Source organism: Macaca thibetana, chromosome 19 (genome assembly GCF_024542745.1).
Source record: "Macaca thibetana thibetana isolate TM-01 chromosome 19, ASM2454274v1, whole genome shotgun sequence".
Taxonomy (NCBI): domain Eukaryota; kingdom Metazoa; phylum Chordata; class Mammalia; order Primates; family Cercopithecidae; genus Macaca; species Macaca thibetana.
In genome coordinates this window covers 249,725-272,629 of record NC_065596.1, presented here as the reverse complement: position 1 = coordinate 272,629, position 22,905 = coordinate 249,725, and the positions used below count along the sequence as shown (strand labels likewise).

Sequence of the window (22,905 nt, the reverse complement as noted above, 5' to 3'; positions counted from 1 at the left end):
TAAAACCAAAGAAATTTCAAGGGGAGATTCTTAACCATAAGATGTCAGATTTTACAATCATGAATTCAATACAAACCAGAGAGTATAGATTTGCTTTCCACATTTTTGAGGTTTTTGGTTTTCTAGTAAATTAGTCACTTTATATAATTTGTTTTGTTCTAATATTTTTTTCTGAAAATAGGTACAAACTCAGAATTACACAAACACACTTACTTCATAATTTTCTTTTTTTTTTTTTTTTTTTTTTTTTTTGAGACGGAGTCTCGCTCTGTCACCCAGGCTGGAGCGCAGTGGCCGGATCTCAGCTCACTGCAAGCTCCGCCTCCCGGGTTCACGCCATTCTCCTGCCTCAGCCTCCCGAGTAGCTGGGACTACAGGCGCCTGCCACCTCGCCCGGCTAAGTTTTTGTATTTTTAGTAGAGACGGGGTTTCACTGTGTTAGCCAGGATGGTCTCGATCTCCTGACCTCGTGATCCGCCTGTCTCGGCCTCCCAAAGTGCTGGGATTACAGGCTTGAGCCACCGCGCCCGGCCGCATAATTTTCTTGCACCTAAATACCTTTAGAGTGATATATGTGTATATTTAACCATATGTAAATCAAAACTAAAAGTCTATATGTATCTGTGTACAGGCATAGTGGCCACATGTTCAAAGAAAAATATGTAACACATTTTTATTTACATTCCTGTATGATTTTTATTATGACCACAAAAATGACCTTATAATAAACAATTTAAATGTACATTACAAAATAATTAAAAGTGTAGATTTGGATTGCTTGTAATTCAAAGAATAAATGTTGAAGATGGTGAATCTCTCATTTACCCTGATGTGATCATTACATATTTTATCCTGGTATCAAAAATATGCCATATATGGCAGAAATATATATACACACTATGTATCCACCGAAGTTAAGAAAAATAAGTTTGTCAAGGCAAAAAAACATATATATATAGTACTACAACCCTCTTTATATTTGTAATGTTTGTCCTCAAAAGAAATACTAAGACATATATTTTCTAAAAGATATTCCGACAGTAATTGCATTTTTAATGTTTTTATTAAGTATAAACTGTGATGTTAAGATGTGATCAGATATTAATGGCTTTTCCACATTCTTTATAGGTGTACTTTTTTTTCAAGTATAAATGCTTTCCTATGTGATAAGGTGTATTGGTTAAATGTTTTGCCACATTCTTCATTAAGGAGTTTTCTCCAGTATAAATTATGTTGCAATCAAATGTGACTACCATTTAAAGGCTTTGTGACATTACTGATGTCTAGGGTTTCTTGACACTATGGTTTATGTTTAGAGAAGTTTAAGGTGTTCTCAAGAGCACTGTCATATCTTTTGGATTTGTAGTTTATCTCTAGTATGATTTGATAACTTATTAAAAACTTTGCCACATTCTTCACATTTGTAGAATTTCTCTGCAGCACAAATTATCTCACGTGTAATAAAGGTTGAAATGTTTTTAAAGCTTTTGTCATATTCTTCATATTTATAAAATGTATCTTCTGTATGAATTATGCTTAGTAAGAGTTGAAGATCACTTAAAGACTCTGTTACATTCTTCACATTTGTAGGGTTTTTCTTCAGTATGAATTATCTTATGTGTGGAAAAGTGTGAGAAATGGTTACAGGTTTTGCCACATTCTTCACATTTGTAGGGCTAGTTTCCATTATGAATTATCTTATGTTCAGTAAGGTTTGAGGACCAGTTAAAAGCTTTGCAACATTCTTCACGTTTGCAGGGTTTCTCTACAGTATAAATTGTTTATTAAGAATTGAAGAATGGTTATAACATTATTCATTTCACATTTGTAGGGTTTCTCTCCCATTGAATTATCTTTAGTAAGAGTTGAGGACTGGCTAAAAGTGTTCCCACTTTCTTCACATTTGTAGAGTTTTTCTCCGGTATGAATTTCCTTATGTCTAGTAAAGTTTGAGAATTGATTAAAAGCACTGTCACATTCTTCACATTTATAGAGTTTGTCTTCAGTATAAACTATCTTATGTTCAGTAAGGTCTGAAAACCAGTTAAAAGCTTTGTCACATTTTTTATATTTGTAGGTTTTCTCTTTAGTATTAATTATCTTAAGTTCAGTAAGGTTTAAGGACCAGTTAAAAGCTTTGCCACGTTCTTCACATTTGTAGGGTTTCTCTCTAATATAAATTATCTTATGTTCAGTAAGATTTGAGAACCCATTAGAAGCTTTGCCACATCCTTCATATTTGTAAAGTATCTCTCTAGTACCAATTATTTTGTGTTCAGTAAGTTCTGAGAAACACTTAAAAGTTTTGCCAAATTCTTTGCATTTGTGGCATTCCTCTCCAGTATAAATTGAGTAAGGTTTGAGAACTGGTTAAAAGTTTTGCCCATTCTTCACATTTGCAGTGTTTATCTCTAGTATGAATTATCTTATGTTCAGTAAGATTTGAGGACTGACTAAAAGCTTTGCCACATTCCTCACATTTGAAGGGTTCCTCTTCCGTATGAATTATCTTATGTTTGGTAAGATTTGAGGACCGGTTAAAAGCTTTGCCATATTATTCACATTTGTGGAGTTTATTTTCTTTAGGAATTCTCTGTTTGAGTAAGAGCTGAGCAATGGTTAGAAGCTATGCCACATTTATTACATTTGTAGGGTTTTCCTCCAGTATCAATTATGTGTATTTAAGGTGTGAGGACTGGTTAAAGGCTTTTCCACATTCTTCATATTTGATGGGTTTCTCTTCAGTATGAATGGTTTCCTGTCTAGTAAGGTTTGAGGATTGGTTAAAAGTTTTGCCACATTCCACAAATACACCATGTAATACAATGTAGCCATAAAAAAGGGTAAGTTCATGTACTTTGGACGGACATGGATGAAGCTGGAAACCGTAATTCTCAGCAAACTATCATAAAAACAAAACTAAACCACATGTTCTCACTCATAGGTGGAAACTAAACAATGAGAACACTTGGACACAAGGCGGGGAATATCACACACTGGGGCCTGTCAGTGGGTGGGGGGCTGGGGAGGGATAGCTTTAGGAGAAATACCTAATTTAAATGACGAGTTGACGGGTACAGCAAACCAACATGGCACATGTATACCTTTGTAACAAACCTGCACGTTGTGCACGTGTACCCTAGAACTTAAAAGTATAAAAAAAAGTTTTGCCACATTATTACATTTGTAGGGTTTCTCTCCAGTATGAATTGTTTTATGTCTAGTAAGGCTTGAGGACTGGTTAAAAGTTTGCCACATTCTTCACACATGCACGGTCTTCTGTAGTATAAATTATCTTATGTGTATTAAGGTTTGTAAAATGGTTGAAAGCTCTGCCACATTATTCACATTTTTAGGGTTTCTCCCTAGTATGAATTAGCTTATGTTTAGCAAGGTTTGAAGGATGGTTAAAAGCTTTGCCACATTCTTCACATTTGTAGGGTTTCTCTCCAGTATTATTTTATCTAGTAAGGGGTGAGGATTCCTTAAAAGCTTTGGTACTTTCATCTTTGTAGGGTTTCTCTTCAATATGAATTGTTTTATGTCTAGTAAGGTATGAGCATTGAATAAAAGCTTTGCCACATTCTTCACATTTGTAGGGTTTCTCTCCAGTATGAATTGTTTTGTGTCTAGTAAGGTGTGACGACTGGTTAAATGCTTTCCCACATTCTTCACATTTGTAAGGTTTCTCTACAGAATGAATTATGTTTAGTAAGGGTTGAGAAATTGTTAAAAGCTTTGCCACATTCTTCACATTTGTAGGGTTTCTTGCCAGTATGAATTCTCTTATGTTTCCTAAGGGTTGAGAAACTGTTAAAAGCTTTGCCACATTCTTCACATTTGTAGGGTTTCTCCCCAGTATGAATTATCTTATGTTTCATAAGGGTTGAGGAATTGTTAAAAGCTTTGCCACATTCTTCACATTTGTAGGGTTTCTCCCCAGTATGAATTATCTTATGTTTCATAAGGGTTGAGAAATTGTTAAAAGCTTTGCCACATTCTTCACATTTGTAGGGTTTCTCTCCAGTATGAATTATCTTATGTTTCATAAGGGTTGAGGAATTGTTAAAAGCTTTGCCACATTCTTCACATTTGTAGGGTTTCTTTCCAGTATGAATTATCTTATGTTTTCTAAGGGCTGAAAAATGCTTAAAAGCTTTACCACATTCTTCACATTTGCAGGGTTTCTCACCAGTATGAATTACTTTATGTTCAGTAAGTTTTGAGGACCACTTAAAAGCTTTACCACATTCTTCACATTTGTAGGGTTTCTCCCCGGTATGAATTATTTTATGTTTCAGAAGGGCTGAGAAATTGTTAAAAGCTTTGCCACATTCTTCACATTTGTACAATTTCTCCCTAGTATGAATTAGCTTATGTTTCTTAAGGGTTGAGGGATTGTTAAAATCTTTGCCACATTCTTCACATTTGTAGGGTTTCTCCCCAGTATGAATTACTTTATGTCTCGTAAGGTGTGAGGATTGCTTAAAAGCTTTGCCACAATCTTCACATTTGTATGGTTTCTTCCCAGTATGAATTATCTTATGTTTCATAAGGGTTGAGGAATTGTTAAAAGCTTTGCCACATTCTTCACATTTGTAGGGTTTCCTTCCAGTATGAATTATCTTATGTTTTCTAAGGGCTGAGAAATGTTTAAAAGCTTTGCCACATTCTTCACATTTGCAGGGTTTCTCTCCAGTGTGAATTACCTTATGTAAAGTAAGTTTTGACAACCACTTAAAAGCTTTGCCACATTCTTCACATTTGTAGGGTTTCTCTCCACTATGAATTATCTCATGTTTTCTAAGGGTTGAGGACTGGCTAAAAGCTTTGCCACATTCTTCACATTTGTAGGGTTTCTTTCCAGTGTGAATTACCTTATGTTTTCTAAGGGCTGAGAAATGCTTAAAAGCTTTGCCACATTCTTCACATTTGCAGGGTTTCTCTCCAGTATGAATTACCTTATGTACAGTAAGTTTTGACAACCACTTAAAAGCTTTACCACATTCTTCACATTTGTAGGGTTTTTCCCCAGTATGAATGATCTTATGTTTCATAACGGTGGAAAAATTGTTAAAAGCTTTGCCACATTCTTCACATTTGTACAATTTCTCCCTAGTATGAATTACCTTATGTTTTCTGAGGGCTGGGAAATGCTTAAAAGCTTTGCCACATTCTTCACATTTGCAGGGTTTCTCTCCAGTATGAATTACCTTATGTAAAGTAAGTTTTGAGGACCACTTAAAAGCTTTACCACATTCTTCACATTTGTAGGGTTTCTCTCCAGTATGAATTATCACATGTTTTCTAAGGGTTGAGGACTGGCTGAAAGCTTTGCCACATTCTTCACATTTGTATGGTTTCTTTCCAGTGTGAATTATCTTATGTCTTCTAAGGGCTGAGAAATGGTTAAAAGCTTTGCCACACTCTTCACATTTGTAGGGTTTCTCTCCAGTATGAATTGCTTTATGTCTAGTAAGGTGTGAGGATTGCCTGAAAGCTTTGCCACATTCTTCACATTTGTATGGTTTCCTACCAGTATGAATTATCTTATGTTTCATAAGGGTTGAGGACTGGCTAAAAGCTTTGCCACATTCTTCACATTTGTACAATTTCTCTCTAGTATGAATTACCTTATGTTTTCTAAGGGCTGAGAAATGCTTAAAAGCTTTGCCACATTCTTCACATTTGCAAGGTTTCTCTGCAGTATGAATTACCTTATGTAAAGTAAGTTTTGATGACCACCTAAAAGCTTTACCACATTCTTCACATTTGTAGGGTTTCTCTCCAGTATGAATTATCACATGTTTTCTAAGGGTTGAGGACTGGCTGAAAGCTTTGCCACATTCTTCACATTTGTAGGGTTTCTTTCCAGTGTGAATTATCTTATGTCTTCTAAGGGTTGAGAAATGGTTAAAAGCTTTGCCACATTCTTCACATTTGTAGAGTTTCTCCCTAGTATGAATTGCTTTATGTCTAGTAAGGTGTGAGGATTGCCTAAAAGCTTTGCCACATTCTTCACATTTGTATGGTTTCTTCCCAGTATGAATTATCTTATGCTTCATAAGGGTTGAGGAACTGTTAAAAGCTTTGCCACATTCTTCACATTTGTAGGGTTTCTTTCCAGTGTGAATTATCTTATGTTTTTTAAGCGTTGAGGACTGGCTAAAAGCTTTCCCACATTCTTCACATTTGCAGGGTTTCTCTCCAGTATGAACTACCATATGTATAGTAAGTTTTGAGGACCACTTAAAAGCTTTACCACATTCTTCACATTTGTAGGGTTTCTCTCCAGTATGAATTTTCTCATGTTTTCTAAGGGCTGAGAAATGGTTAAAAGTTTTGCCACAATCTTCACATTTGTAGGGTTTCTCTGCAGTATGAATTATCTTACATTCATTAAAATTTGAGGACCCCTTAAAAGCTCTGCTACATTCTTCACATTTGTAGGTTTTCTCTCCAGTATGAATTCTCTTATGGTCAGTAAGATTTGAGGACTGGTTAAAAGGTTTGCCACATTCTTCACATCTGAAGTATGTCTCTCCAGTATGAATTATCTTATGTTTAGTGAACGCTGAAGAGAAGTTAAAGGCTTTGCCACATTTCTTACCTTTGTAGGGTCTGTCTGCAGTATGAATTATCTTATGTTTAATAAAGGTTGAGAACCATTTAAAGGCTTTGCCACGTTCTTCACATTTGTAGATATTCTCTCTAGTATGAATTCTCTTATGTTGAATTAAGTGTGAAAGCATGAGAAATGATTTGCTACATTTTATACATTTGAAAGTTTTCTTTTTAGTGTGTCTAACCTTATTTCTATTTGAGTTTGAATATTTATGAACGACTTTCATGTATTTGTTACAATGAAATATTTTTCTCTGGGTAGTTGTCCTACAATGGTTAAGTTTATTATAACCTTCTTCGTGCATCTTACACTCATTGGCACTTTTACAATCTTTTCTTAATTGTAAATTCTTATGTCCACATCTTGTATATGTTCTCAGTATTACTTCTTGGAAACAATCTTTCATGCTCTGATCTGGCCAAAGGTCTTGTGTAAAATGAGAACGCATAACTGGAGGAAATAAAAGTAACAAATTATTCCACTTGCTAGACTCAAATATACTTTACAAATCTAACCTATAAAATTATAAAAACCACAAAAGCAAGATGGCACAGTAAAATAGGACAGGCCCTAATTTCTTCATAGACATATAAATGTAACAAAAACACACTAACCAAAATACATTTGTGGAAAAGTTATAAATGAGTTAAGTGTATAGAGTACCCCAAGTAAGTACAGTGCAAAGAGCCACACAGAAGGAAAGAGAAGTCTGTTACAGTTTCCCAATGCAGCTCTTCCTGCTCCCCAAAACAACACAGGGACTTTAGAAGTAAACTGATGGCTGGGAATGGCAGCTCACACCTGTAATTCCAGCACTTTTGGAGGCCGAGGTAAGTGGATTACCTGAGATCAAGAGTTCAAGACCAGCCTGGCCAAAATGGAAAAACTTCATCTCTACTAAAAATTCAAAAATTAGCCAGCTGTGGTGGCACATGTCTGTAGTCCCAGCTACTCAGGAGGCTGAGGCAATCACTTGAACTTGGGAGGTAGAGATCGCAGTGAGATGAGATTATGCTAGTGCACTCCACCAGCCTGCGTGACAGAGTGAGACTGTCTCAAAAAAGAAAAAAAAAAAAAGTAAATTGCCAACTCCTGGTTTACTCTTTAAAGACAAATAAAACAGTGGCACATACATATTTATTTCTGGCTTCTAGGGGCCTTTCTAGACACTGGTTTTTGTCTCTCATGACATAAAGTGCTGAAAGAAATGGTGGCATACTTTAAAATGACAGCTTGAGTCTGCTGAGACCAAAGTTAGATGTTATAGCAGCAAAGAATATAGTACCACACACAAAAAAAATAGATGTAGCAAGTGATTACTACTGAGAAGAAACATGAATAACGTTTTTTTATCAAAACAAACAAACAAAAAAATAACACACACACAATTTCAGACAAGATGCATTCTAAGAACATGTTTGACAGACTCCCAGAATCTCTGGCCAAGACAACTGGCTTCAGACTATTCCAGGACAAGGCTACATTATGAAGATTGCAACAGGTAGATTTTCTGATGTACAAATTTTAATCAACAATTACAATGTATATAGAATATTAGGACAACACGGCCCAATCAAAAAAAGTATAAAATTTTTACAAAGCAACCATAGAACAATGAAGATTAATAAATTAATTTTAAAATTTTCAAATGAATTATAACACTGAATGAGAGAAACAGGAACACAGACCACTATAAAAAATTGAAAAAAATGAGGATACCTCTTCCCCTAATGGCGTGAGGTAATTCATGAAAATAGCTTGCTATTCACCTAAGCCAGAGAACCCCACAATATCACACTAAACAAGAGGTTCATAAGGGCTATTCTTATGTAAGACAAAATAAACTTTAAAGCAACCGCAGTTAAAAAAGACAAAGAGGGACATTATACAATGGTAAAAGGCCTTGTCCAACAGGAATATATCACAGTCCTAAATATATATGCACCTAACACTGGAGCTCCCAAATTTATAAAACAATTACTAGTAGACCTAATAAATGAGATAGACACCAACAAAATAATAGTGAGGACTTCAATACTCCACTAACAGCACGAGACAGGTCATCAAGACTGAAAGTCAACAAATAAACAATGGATTTATACTATACCTTGGATCAAATGGACTTAACAAATATATACAGAACATTCCATCCAACAACTGCAGAATATACATTCTATTCAACAGCACACAAAACTTTCTCCAAATAGACCATATGATAGGCCCCAAAATGAACAAGAAATTTAAGAGAATTGAAATTATATCAGGCCGGGCCGGAGGCTCAAGCCTGTAATCCCAGCACTTTGGGAGGCCGAGACGGGCGGATCACAAGGTCAGGAGATCGAGACCATCCTGGCTAACCCCGTGAAACCCCGTCTCTACTAAAAAATACAAAAAACTAGCCGGGTGAGGTGGCGGGCGCCTGCAGTCCCAGCTACTCGGGAGGCTGAGGCAGGAGAATGGTGTAAACCTGGGAAGCGGAGCTTGCAGTGAGCTGAGATCCGGCCACTGCACTCCAGCCTGGGTGGACAGACAGAGCGAGACTCCGTCTCAAAAAAAAAAAAAAAAAAAAGAAATTATATCAAGCACTCTCTCAGACCACAGTGGAATAAAAGTGGAATTCAACTCCAAAAGGAACCTTCAAAACCATGTAAATACATGTAAATACATGTAAAAATACATGTAAATTTAAAAACCTGCTCCTGAATAATCATGGGGTCAAATATGAAATCAAAATGGAAATTTAAAAAATTCTTCAAACTCAACAACACAAGTGACACAACCTATCAAAACCTCTAGGATACAGCAAAGGCAATGCTAAGAGGAAAGTTCATAGCCCTAAACGCCTACATCAAAACATCTGAAAGAGCACAAACTGACACACTAAGTTCACACTTCAAAGAACTAGAGAAACAAGGACAAACCAAACCCAAACCCAGAAGAAGAAAAAAAATAAAATCAGAGCCGAATGAAATGAAATTGAAATAAACAGACAAAAACCGAAAGAAAAACCTGGCTCTTTAAAAAGATAAATACAATTGACAGACCATTAGAAAGATTAACCAAGAAAAAAAGAAAATCCAAATAACCTCGATAAGACAGGAAACAGGAGATATTACATCTGACACCACGGAAATACAAAAGGTCATTCAAGCCTGCTATGAACACCTTTAAGTACACTAACTAGAAAACCTAAAAGAAATGGGTAAATTTCTGAAAAAATGCAACCCAACCAGCTTAAATCAGGAAGAATTAGATACGCTGATCAGACCAATAACAAACAGCGAGATTGAAAAGGTAATTTAAAAATTACCAACAAAAAAAGTGTAGGACCAGGCAGAATTTAGTAGAATTCTACCAGACATTCAAAGAAGAATTGGAAAGGCCGGGCCCGGTGGCTCAGGCTTGTCATCCCAGCACTTTGGGAGGCCAAGGCGGGCAGATCACGAGGTCAGGAGATTGAGACCATCCTGGCTAACAGAGTGAAATCCCGTCTCTACTAAAAATACAAAAAATTGGCTGGGCGTGGTGGTGGGCGTCTGTAGTCCCAGCTACTCGGGAGGCTGAGGCAGGAGAATGGCGAGAACCCGGGAGGCGGAGCTTGCAGTGCGTCGAGATCACGCCACTGCACTCCAGCCTGGGTGACAGAGCAAGACTCTGTCTCAAAAAAAAAAAAAAAAAAGAGGCCGGGCGCGGTGGCTCAAGCCTGTAATCCCAGCACTTTGGGAGGCCGAGACGGGCGGATCACAAGGTCACAAGATCAAGACCATCCTAGCTAACATGGTGAAACCCCGTCTCTACTAAAAAAATACAAAAAACTAGCCGGGTGAGGTGGCAGGCGCCTGTAGTCCCAGCTACTCGGGAGGCTGAGCCAGGAGAATGGCGTGAACCCAGGAGGCGGAGCTTGCAGTGAGCTGAGATCTGGCCACTGCACTCCAGCCTGGAGGACAGAGCAAGACTCCGTCTCAAAAAAAAAAAAAAAAAAAAAAAGAAAAGAAAAAAAGAAGAAAAAAAGAAAAACAAAGAAGAATTGGTACCACCAATGCTATTGACACTATTCCACAAGATAGAGGAAGAGGGAACCCTTCCTAATTCATTCTGTGAAGCCAGCATCACCCTAAAACCAGAAAAGGGCATTAACCAAAAAAGAAAACCACAGACTAATGTCCCTGATGAAAACAGATGCTTTTAAAAGCCTTAACAAAACACTAGCTAACTGAATCCAACATATCAAAAAGAGAATCCATGATCAAATGGGTTTAATACCAGTGGTGCAGGGATGGTTTAACAAATGCAAGTCAATAAATGTGACATACCACATAGAAAGAAATAAAAACAAAAATCACATGATCATCTCAATAGATGCAGAAAAAGCAACAAAATCCCTTTATGATTAAAACTCTTAACAAAACTGGCATACAAGGGACATACATCAATGTAATAAAAGCCATCGGGCCGGGCGTGGTGGCTCAAGCCTGTAATCCCAGCACTTTGGGAGGCCGAGACGGGTGGATCACGAGGTCAGGAGATCGAGACCATCCTGGCCAACACGGTGAAACTCCGTCTCTACTAACAATACAAAAAAAAATTTAGCTAGGCGTGGTGGTGGCGCCTGTAGTCCCAGCTACTCGGGAGGCTGAGGCAGGAGAATGGCGAGAACCCGGGAGGCGGAGCTTGCAGTGCGTCGAGATCACGCCACTGCACTCCAGCCTGGGTGACAGAGCAAGACTCTGTCTCAAAAAAAAAAAAAAAAAAAAGAGCCGGGCGCGGTGGCTCAAGCCTGTAATCCCAGCACTTTGGGAGGCCGAGACGGGCGGATCACAAGGTCACAAGATCAAGACCATCCTAGCTAACATGGTGAAACCCCGTCTCTACTAAAAAAATACAAAAAACTAGCCGGGTGAGGTGGCAGGCGCCTGTAGTCCCAGCTACTCGGGAGGCTGAGCCAGGAGAATGGCGTGAACCCAGGAGGCGGAGCTTGCAGTGAGCTGAGATCTGGCCACTGCACTCCAGCCTGGAGGACAGAGCAAGACTCCGTCTCAAAAAAAAAAAAAAAAAAAAAAAAAAAAAAGAAAAGAAAAAGAAAAAAAAGAAAAACAAAGAAGAATTGGTACCACCAATGCTATTGACACTATTCCACAAGATAGAGGAAGAGGGAACCCTTCCTAATTCATTCTGTGAAGCCAGCATCACCCTAAAACCAGAAAAGGGCATTAACCAAAAAAGAAAACCACAGACTAATGTCCCTGATGAAAACAGATGCTTTTAAAAGCCTTAACAAAACACTAGCTAACTGAATCCAACATATCAAAAAGAGAATCCATGATCAAATGGGTTTAATACCAGTGGTGCAGGGATGGTTTAACAAATGCAAGTCAATAAATGTGACATACCACATAGAAAGAAATAAAAACAAAAATCACATGATCATCTCAATAGATGCAGAAAAAGCAACAAAATCCCTTTATGATTAAAACTCTTAACAAAACTGGCATACAAGGGACATACATCAATGTAATAAAAGCCATCGGGCCGGGCGTGGTGGCTCAAGCCTGTAATCCCAGCACTTTGGGAGGCCGAGACGGGTGGATCACGAGGTCAGGAGATCGAGACCATCCTGGCCAACACGGTGAAACTCCGTCTCTACTAACAATACAAAAAAAAATTAGCTAGGCGTGGTGGTGGCGCCTGTAGTCCCAGCTACTCGGGAGGCTGAGGCAGGAGAATGGCGTAAACCCACAAGACGGAGCTTGCAGTGAGCTGAGATCCGGCCACTGCACTCCAGCCTGGGGGACAGAGGCAGACTCCATCTCAAAAAATAAATAAATAAATAAAAGGCATCTATGACAAACCCAGAGCCAACATAATACTGAATGAGGAGAATTTGAAAGCATTCCCTCTGAGAACTGGAACAAGACAAGGATATCCACTCTCGACACGCTTCTTCAACAGAGTACTCGAAGTCTTAGCCAGAGCACGCAGAAAAGAGAAAGACATAAAGGGCATCAAAATTGGTAAAGAGGAAGTAAAGTTGTCACTGTTTGCTGATGATATGACTGTTTACTCTGAAAACCCTAGACTTTTCAAGAAAGCTCCTAGAAGTGATAATTCAGCAAAGTTTTCAGATACAAAATTAATATATACAAATCAGTAGCTCTTCTATACACCAACAGCGACCAAGCAGAGAGTCAAATCAAGAACTCAACCCCTTTTACAATAGCTGTGAAAAAAAAAAAAAAACCCAAAAACTTAGGAATATACCTAACCAAGCAGGTAAAAGACCTCTACAAGGAAAACTACAAAACACTGCTAAAAGAAATCACAGATGACACAAACAAATGGAAACACACCCATGCCCATGGATGGATAGAATCAATATTGTGAAAATGACCACACTGCCAAAAGCAATCTACAAATTCAACGCAATTTCCATCAAAATACCATCATCATTCTTCACAGAATTAGAAAAAAATGATTCTAAAATTCATGTGGAACAAAAAAAAAGGACTGCATAGCCAAAGCAAGACTAAGCAAAAAGAACAAATCTGAACGAATCACATTACCTGACTTCAAGCTATACTATAAACCCAGTCATGAAAATAGCATGGTACTGATATAAAAATAGGCACATAAACCAATGGAAAATAATACAGAACCCAGAAATAAACCCAAATACTCACAGCCAACTGAACTTTGACAAAGCAAACAAAAACATAAAGTGGGTAAAGGATACTCTTTTCTTTTTTTCTGACACGGAGTTTTGCTCTGTTGCCCAAGCTACAGTGCAGTGGCACAATCTCAGTTCACCACAACCTGTCTCCCAGATTCCAGCAATTCTCCTCCCTCAGCCTCCCGAGTAGCTAGGATTTCAGGCACCCACCACTGCACCTGGCTAATTTTTGCATTTTTAGCAGAGATGGGGTTTCACCACCTTGGTCAGGCTGGTCTTGAACTCCTGACCTCATGATCCACCCACCTTAGCCTCCCAAAGTGTTGGGATTACAGGCATGCGCCACCGCGCCCAGCCAAGGATACTCTTTTCAACAAATGGTGCTGGGATAATTGGCTAGCCACATGTAGGAGAATAAAACTAGATCCTCATCTTTTACTTTATACAAAAATCAACTCAAGGACATAAATCTAAGACCTGAAACTATAAAAATTCTAGAAGATAACATTGGAAAAACCCTTTCAGACATTGGCTTAGACAAGGATTTCATAATCAAGAACCCAAAAGCAAATGCAATTAAAACAAAGATAAATTAGGGAGGGTTCTCTATCTTGTGGAATAGTGTCAAAATGGGGACTTAATTACACTAAAGAGCTTTTGCAAGGCAAAAGAAACAGCAGAGTAGGCTGGGCGCAGTGGCTCAAGCCTGTAATCCCAGTACTTTGGGAGGCCCAGACGGGCGGATCACGAGGTCAGGAGATCGAGACCATCCTGGCTAACACGGTGAAACCCCATCTCTACTAAAAAACACAAAAAAGTAGCCGGGCGAGGTGGCGGGCGCCTGTAGTCCCAGCTACTCAGGAGGCTGAGGCAGGAGAATGGCGTAAACCCGGGAGGCGGAGCTTGCAGTGAGCTGAGATCCGGCCACTGCACTCCAGCCTAGGCGACAGACGGAGACTCCGTCTCAAAAAAAAGAAAAAAGAAAGAAACAGCAGAGTGAAGAGACAACCCACAGATGAAAAAATGCTCAACATCACTAATGATCAGGGAAATACAAATCAAAACCACAATATGATACCACCTTATTCCTGCAAGAATGGCCATAATAAAAAAAAAATCAAAAACCAGATGTTGGTGTGGATGTGGTGATCAGGGAACACTTCTACACTGCTGGCGGGAATGTAAATTAGTACAACCAGTATGGAAAACAGTGTGGAAATTCCTAAAGAACTAAAAGTCATACTACCATTTGACCCAGCAGTCCCACTACTGGGTATCTACCTAGAGGAAAATAAGTCATTATATGAAAAAGATACTTGCACACATGTTTATAGCAGCACAATTCACAATAGCAAAATCATGTAACCAACCCAAATGCCCACTGCCCATTAATCAATGAGTAGATAAAGAAACAGTGATACCACATATATATATAGATAGATAGATAGATAGATAGATAGATAGATAGATAGATAGATATATGATGGAACACTACTCAGCCATAAAATGGAATAAATTAATGGCATTCACAGAAACATGGATGAGACTGGAGACTATCATTCTAAGTGAAGTAACTCAGAAATGGAAAACCAAACATCTTATGTTCTCACTGATATGTGAGAACTAAGCTATGAGGATGCAAAGGCGTAAGAATGATACAGTGGACTTTGGGGACATGCGGGGAAGAGTGGGAGGGAAACGAGGGATAAAAGACTACAAATAGGATGCAGTGTATACAGCTCGGGTGATGGGTGCACAAAACTCCCACAAATCACCACTAAAGAACTTACTCATGTAACTAAACACCACTTGTACCCCAATAACTTATGAAAAATAAATAAAGTAGTACACAGGTTACTTGAAGAGGAAAAAAAAAACAGCTTTCCAAATTTTGATGTAATAAAAGAAAAAAAATATGCTTTTTTTTTTTTTTTTTTTTTTTTTTTTGACAGAGTTGCCCAGGCTGGAGTGCAATGGTGGGATCTCGGCTAACCACAACCTCCACCTCCCAGGTTCAAGTGATTCTCCTGCATCAGCCTCCTGAGTAGCTGGGATTACAGGCATGTACCACCATGCCTGGCTACTTTTGTATTTTTAGTAGAGATGAGGCTTCTCCATGTTGGTCAGGCTGGTCTCAAACTCCAGGCCTCAGGTAATCCACCCACCTTGGCCTCCCAAAGTGCTGGGATTACAGGCATGAGCCACCACGCCCGGCTGAAAAAATATTCTTAATCCATAATACTTGATCAGAAATTATTTTATTTTAAAAACAATAAAAAACAAAGACTTTCCAAAATGAACGCTAAAGGTGTTCATCAATCGCTACTAGCACAGTTTAAAAAAAAAAATGCTACATTGTGGACAGGCACAGTGGTTCATGCCTATAATCCTTCACATTTAGGAGGCCAAGGCAGTCAGATAACTTGAGACCACGAGTTCAAGATCAGCCTAAAAACATAGTGAGACTCTGCATATATAACAAGAGAAATGCTAAAATGAGCATTTTTCTTGAAATTCAGCGGCTCGGGACCTGGGGTACCTGCTGTAGTCACGAAGGACAAGCGGCAGCCTGGTCGGCAGTGAGTAGCCTGCAATATTCGGCCGTGGTTACGATGAGTTTACCCCTAAATCCCAAACCTTTCCTCAATGGACTAACAGGAAAGCCAGTGATGGTGAAACTTAAGTGGGGAATGGAGTACAAGGGCTATCTGGTATCTGTAGATGGCTACATGAACATGCAGCTTGCAAATACAGAAGAATACATAGATGGAGCTTTGTCTGGACATCTGGGTGAAGTTTTAATAAGGTGTAATAATGTCCTTTATATCAGAGGTGTGGAAGAAGAGGAAGAAGATGGGGAAATGAGAGAATAGCATCTTTTGTTGGGGATTTTTTTTTATATATATATTTCTAGACAATAAAGATTTGTTTTTCAACTTGAAAAAAAAAAAAAAAAAATGCTAAAATGAGTCTTTTATGTTGAAAAATAAAATGATGCTAGATAGCATCAAAAAAGCATATATAAATATATAGCTTTCTATTAAATGTAATTGTACAGACATATATAGAAAAAAAGAAATGCTAAAATGAGTATTTTATATTGAAAATAAAATGATGCTAGACAGTATCAAAAATCCATATATATATATAGCTTTCTATTAAATGTAAATATACAGACACATATAAAAAAAGAAATGCTAAAATGAGTCTTTTACATTGAAAATAAAATGATAGATAGGATCAGAAAACATATATAGTTTTCTGTTAAAGGTAAATATACAGCTACATATAAAATTTCTTACTAAAATAATAGTACATAAAACCCTTAAAATTCTTCTATAGAATATAAAAACAAAATATAAATCTGCATAAATCTGAATACACAATATGAAATAATTTATAATTTATTTAAATTATAAAAATTTATAATATTAATAGCAAACTAGAAAATATAGTTTTTTGTTCAACTGAAGTTATGAAATTAAAACATATTGATTTAATCTTTTTTTTTTTTTTTTTTTGAGACGGAGTCTCGCTCTGTCGCCCAGGCTGGAGTGCAGTGGCCGGATCTCGGCTCACTGCAAGCTCTGCCTCCCGGGTTTACGCCATTCTCCTGCCTCAGCCTCCCGAGTAGCTGGGACTACAGGCGCCCGCCACCTCGCCCGGCTAGTTTTTTGTATTTTTTTTTTTAGTAGAGACGGGGTTTCACCGTGTTAGCCAGGATGGTCTTGATCTCCTGACCTCGTGATCCGCCCGTCTCGGCCTCCCAAAGTGCTGGGATTACAGGCTTGAGCCACCGCGCCCGGCCTGATTTAATCTTAAGATATTTTACATAATGTCCATTTTTCAAGATAACTACAAAAACTTTATAGAAACTATGCAAAACAAAATAAAATAAGCAAAGTGTGCCACTACAGAATTAAACAAAAAATAGTTAAACAAGAAATGAGAAAAAACAGGTTTTAAAAAAACCATATAAAACCTAACAATGAAACTGGTATGTAATATTCTTTCTTTTTTTTTTTTTTTTTTTTGAAATGGAGTCTCACTCTGTTGCCCAGGCTGGTAAGCAGGGGCATGATCTCAGCACACCACAACCTGCGCCTCCGGGTTCAACTGATTCTCCTGCCTCAGCCTCCTGAGTAGCACGCCACCATGCCTGGCTAATTTTTGTATTTTTAGTAGAGATGGGGTATCACTATGTTGGCCAGGCTAGTCTTGAACTCCTGACCTTGTGATCTGCCCGCTTTGGTCTCCCAAAGTGCTGGGATTACAGACATGAGTCACCGTGCCCGGCATAACTTTATTTCTTGAAGAAATCATTTTAAATATAAATTTATTAAACTACTTAATAAAAAGAAATGTAATTCCAGGACTTTGGGAGGCCAAGGTGGGCTGATTACCTGATTTCAGGAGTTTTAGACCAGCCTGGGCAACGAGGCAAAACCCTGTTTCTAACACAGAAAAAAAAAGGGGGGGGAGGGAACAACAACAACAACTAGTTGGGTTTAATGGCATGTGCCTGTAACCGAGCTACTTAAAAGGTTGAAACTAGAGGATTATCTGAGTTTGAGAGACTGAGGCTGCAGCTCACGGCCATTATCACACCATTGCAAACCAGCCTGGTTGACAGAGTGAGACCCTATTTCATTGATTAATTAATTAAAAGAAAAAGAAAGAAGATGCCTGAGTGGCTTAAGAAAAAAAGCATATGATATGTTCCTACAAGAGACCAATTTTAGTACTGAGTCAAATAGTGTGTAAGTAACAGAATGGAAAAAAATCTGTATTTCATGCAAATAGCCACAATTGGGTGAGGTAGTCATAACTATATTAGATACAATATGCTTTAAGTCAAGTACTAGTATGAGACAAAGAATGTTATTATATAATAGTAAAATGGGTCAATTTACCAGGGATCTATAACTATTATATTTATATGTACAGGTAGGTATAACAAAGGGCTCCAAAATATATAAATATTGACAAAAGTGAAGCAAGAAATACATAGCAACATAATAGCTGCAGACACTGAGACCCCATTATCAATAATAAATGATAAATAGAAAATTCATGTAAAAGATTAAGAAAACAAAATGTAGATAATATTATAGATTGTAATATTTTGCATACAGAGAAATATCTGAGAGTAGATAATTTATAAAGAAAAAAGGTTTATTTGGCTCACAGTTCAGCAGACTGTACAAGAAGTACGTGCCTGTATCTGTTTCTGGTGAGGGTCTCAGGAAGCTTTTGATCATAGTGGAAGGTGAAGAAGAACTGGACATATCACACGGTAAAAGATAGAGCAAGTGTGAGGTAAAAGAGCCAGGTTCTTTTAACATAGTTTCTCAAAATTATACAGATATTTGTGTGTCCCCAATAACAATGGAAAAGCAGTCAGACTGTGGAGTCCCTTATATGCCATGAACAGGACTTTGGCTCTCATTGTAAACTTGAAGAGAGATCACCAAAACGAAAATAGAATCCTTAGAGAACTTTAAAGCATAAGACAGAAGATGAGGCCGGGCGCGGTGGCTCAAGCCTGTAATCCCAGCACTTTGGGAGGCCGAGACGGGCGGATCATGAGGTCAGGAGATCGAGACCATCCTGGCTAACACGGTGAAACCCCGTCTCTACTAAAAATACAAAAAAATTAGCCGGGCGTGGTGGCAGGCGCCTGTAGTCCCAGCTACTCGGGAGGCTGAGGCAGGAGAATGGCGTGAACCCGGGAGCTGGAGCTTGCAGTGAGCTGAGATCTGGCCACTGCACTCCAGCCTGGGCCACAGAGCCAGACACGGTCTCAAAAAAAAAAAAAAAAAAAAAAGACAGAAGATGCCTCTACGTGATAGTAAAATTTAAGAAATCTCAGTCTTTTCAGAAACTACTTCCTTTGGAGCACATCTTCTCAGGTCACATTTTGAGAACTGGCTTTCTCCTTGACCTCTGGACCTCTCATCTGTGGTGTTTGTTGTATTCACTCTCACATACCTGGGGGTTTAGTTACCATCTCATGTCTCTTCATATTCCAAGGCTCTTTCCCTTGCTTCAGACAAGCTATCAAGTCTAGCTTAGAGACAGCAATACCTGTTTTATTAAAAATAAATAACACAAATATTGCTCATATTCCACAAATAATGTGCTCATTAAAGAGAATGTAATAGAATGTTCAAGTAAATTGATCCCCCAATACTAATTTATAACATACATTTCTAAATATTTAGAAAATATTTTCAATTTGTATAGGCCCTTAATTTTACTACCCGGTACTACTGACTCAAAAATTGGTGGTGGCAATGAGATTTTAAGGTGTGGGCAACTGTATTTTATGCCACTTAAATTACTGCAATTTTCACTAATCTAGATTGAAAAATACAGATCTGCTCAGAAATGTGAAATGTTCAGATAATAATGAAACATCTTTAAAAAATTCCTCTTGGCGGGAAGGGGAACATCACACACCGGGGCCTATCATGGGGAGGGGGGAGGGGGGAGGGATTGCATTGGGAGTTATACCTGATATAAATGACGAGTTGATGGGTGCTGACGAGTTGATGGGTGCAGCACACCAACATGGCACAAGTATACATATGTAACAATCCTGCACATTATGCACATGTACCCTAGAACTTAAAGTATAATAATAATAATTAAAAAAAAAAAAAAATTCCTCTTGGCCGGGTGCGGTGGCTCACACCTGTAATCCCAGCACTTTGGGAGGCCAAGGCGGGCGGATCACAATGTCAACAGATCAAGACCATCCTGGCCAACAAGGTGAAACCCTGTCTCTACTACAAATACAAAAAAAAATTAGCCAGGTGTGGTGGCGCATGCCTGTAGTCCCAGCTACTCGGGAGGCTGAGGCAGGAGAATTGCTTGAACCTGGGAGGCAGAGGTTGCAGTGAGCCAAGATTGCACCACTGCACTCCAGCCTGAAACTCCTCAAAAAAAAAAAAAAAAAAAAAAATTTCTTTCTACACTTACAAATCCGTTTTCAGAAAACTCATTTATGGTAAGCATAAATCACCAAAACACATTCTACAGAAAAGAGAAGTGAAACCTATAGAATATAATAGGAATTGTTTAATTAAAATTATCCTCACCCAGGAAGACCAGGTTTCTGTAGTTCTCTAACATAACATCTCTATATAAAGTCTGCTGAGCCGTGTCCAGGCATTGCCACTCCTCCAGAGAGAATTCTATGGTCACATCCTGAAAAGTCAACGGTCCCTGAAAAAAAAAATGAAACACACACATATATTTCCCAAGTGGCCACGGGCAGAATTTTTCATTTGACTCAAGATGAAATGATAGAATAAAGAGAACAGGTTCTAACTTATTGGGATGACCAAAAGTATCCACTAAAATAATTTTCAACACAGAAATATACTCTAATGTATTCTCAAATTCTGAGAAAAAAGAATGCATAAGATCCGCAACACCAGTGTAGATAAGATACTTTACTGGATAATAAAGTGTAAAATTAAGGGCATGATAACAAACATGTATATTTTTTAGTGCTATATTTACATGATACAGAAGAAGTCTTGTATATTGTTCAGATCAAAAAGACATGCTGAGTTAGAAGACACCTCTCAAATTTTAATGTGTACAATTAACTGGAGATCTTGTTATGCATATTTGTTTCATAAGATCTAGAATAAAGTCTGAGTTTCCGAATTTCTGACAAGTTCACCAGTAATGCCTGTTTTTGGCCCAAAAAAGAATCTTTTCTCAAACATTCACCAAGTAGAGGAGCCTGTTTTTCCCAGTTTTTCTGGCCTGTAAACAAAGATGAGAGACCTCATTTTCCAAAGATAGATATATGCAAAGAAAATCTAAGAAAGAAAGGCAGGTGCCAGATTGAATGTGATCACTGGTGCACATCAGCTGCATAAAGATACTTAAAAGGCTGGGCATAGTAGCTCATTCCTGTAATCCTAGCACTTTGGGAGGCTGAGGTGGGAGGATCACGAGGCCAGGAGTTCAAGACCAGCCAGGCCAACATGGTGAAACCCCATCTCTACCAATAGTACAAAAATCAGCCAGCCATGGTGGTGCACACGTGTCGTCTCAGCTATTCCAGAGACCGAGGCAGGACAATCGCTTGAACTCAGGAGGCGGAGGCTGCAGTGAGCTGAGATCGCGCCACTGCACTCCAGCCTGGGGGACAGAGTGAGACTGTCTCAAACGACAACAAAAAAAGATACTTAATAATGAAGAGAAAACTAATTTATAGTGAAAAAATCTGTCGGAGAGCTCTTCAACCAAGTGAATTATTAACATCAACTGCACTAGGACAAATTTATTTATTTATTTATATTATACTTTAAGTTCTAGGGTACATGTGCACAACGTGCAGGTTTGTTACATATGTATACATGTGCCATGTTGGTGTGCTGCACTCATTAACTCGTCATTTACATTAGGTGTATCTCCTAATGCTATCTGTCCCCCCTCCCCCGACTCCACAACAGGCCCCAGTGTGTGATGATCCCCTTCCAGTGTCCAAGTGTTCTCATTGTTCAATTCCCACCTATGAGTGAGAACATGAGGTGTTTGGGTTTTTTGTCCTTGCGATAGTTTGCTGAGAATAATGGTTTCCAGCTTCATCCATGTCTCTACAAAGGACATGAACTCATCCTTTGTTATGGCTGCATAGTATTCCATGGTGTATATGTGCCACATTTTCTTAATCCAGTCTATCATTGATGGACATGTGGGTTGGTTCCAAGTCTTTGCTATTGTGAATAGTGCTGCAATAAACATATGTGTTCATGTGTTTTTATAGCAGCATGATTTATAATCCTTTGGGTATACACCCAGTAAAGGGATGGCTGGGTCAAATGGTATTTCTAGTTCTAGATCCCTGAGAAATCGCCACACTGTCTTCCACAGTGGTTGAACTAGTTTACAGTCCCATCAGCAGTGTAAAAATGTTCCTATTTCTCCACATTCTCTCCAGCATCTGTTGTTTCCTGGCATTTTAATGATCACCATTCTAACTGGTGTGAGATGGTATCTCATTGGGGCTTGATTGGCATTTCTCTGATGGCCAGTGATGATGAGCATTTTTTCATGTGTCTGTTGGCTGCATAAATGTCTTCTTTCGAGATGTGTCTGTTCATATCCTTTGCCCACTTTTTGATGGTTTTTTTTTTTTCTTGTAAATGTGTTTGAGTTCTTTGTGTAGATTCTGGATACTAGCCCTTTATCCGGTGAGTAGGTTGCAAAAATTTTTCCCATTCTGTAGGTTGCCTGCTCACTCTGATGGTAGTTTCTTTTGCTGTGCAGAAGCTCTTTAGTTTAATTAGATCCCATTTGTCAATTCTGGCTTTTGTTGCCATTGCTTTTGGTATTTTAGACATGAAGTCCTTGCCCATGCCTATGTCCTGAATGGTATCGCCTAGAGTTTTTATGGTATTAGGTCTAACATTTAAGTCTTTAATCCATCTTGAATTAATTTTTGTATAAGGCGTAAGGAAGGGATCCAGTTTTAGCTCTTTACATATGGCTAGCCAGTTTTCCCAGCACCATTTATTAAATAGGGAATCCTTTCCCCATTTCTTGTTTTTGTCAGATTTGTCAAAGATCAGATGGTTGTAGACGTGTG

The 22,905-nt window shown here is 38.4% G+C and overlaps 3 protein-coding genes across 3 annotated transcripts in view; 2 read left to right on the top strand and 1 right to left on the bottom strand.

Moving 5' to 3' along the window:
- The window catches only part of LOC126942371 (zinc finger protein 98-like), a 283,769-nt gene that overhangs the window by 153,855 nt on the left and 107,009 nt on the right, over positions 1 to 22,905 (top strand). The gene's annotated exons all lie outside the window — the stretch shown is intronic.
- The window catches only part of LOC126942178 (zinc finger protein 729), a 45,790-nt gene continuing 26,475 nt past the window's right edge, over positions 3,591 to 22,905 (bottom strand). The window contains exons 2-4 of the mRNA XM_050769460.1: positions 20,396 to 20,522; positions 19,284 to 19,379; positions 3,591 to 7,075 (exon numbers count right to left, since the gene is read on the bottom strand). Of these exons, the coding sequence (XP_050625417.1) occupies positions 3,672 to 7,075; positions 19,284 to 19,379; positions 20,396 to 20,522 (3,627 nt within the window). The 3' untranslated portion in view covers positions 3,591 to 3,671. The remainder of the gene's footprint in view (positions 7,076 to 19,283; positions 19,380 to 20,395; positions 20,523 to 22,905) is intronic.
- Positions 15,796 to 16,228, top strand: LOC126942378 (small nuclear ribonucleoprotein F). Its single transcript, XM_050769882.1, has one exon. The coding sequence runs from the start codon at positions 15,905 to 15,907 to the stop codon at positions 16,163 to 16,165; it is 261 nt and encodes an 86-aa protein (XP_050625839.1). The 5' UTR covers positions 15,796 to 15,904; the 3' UTR covers positions 16,166 to 16,228.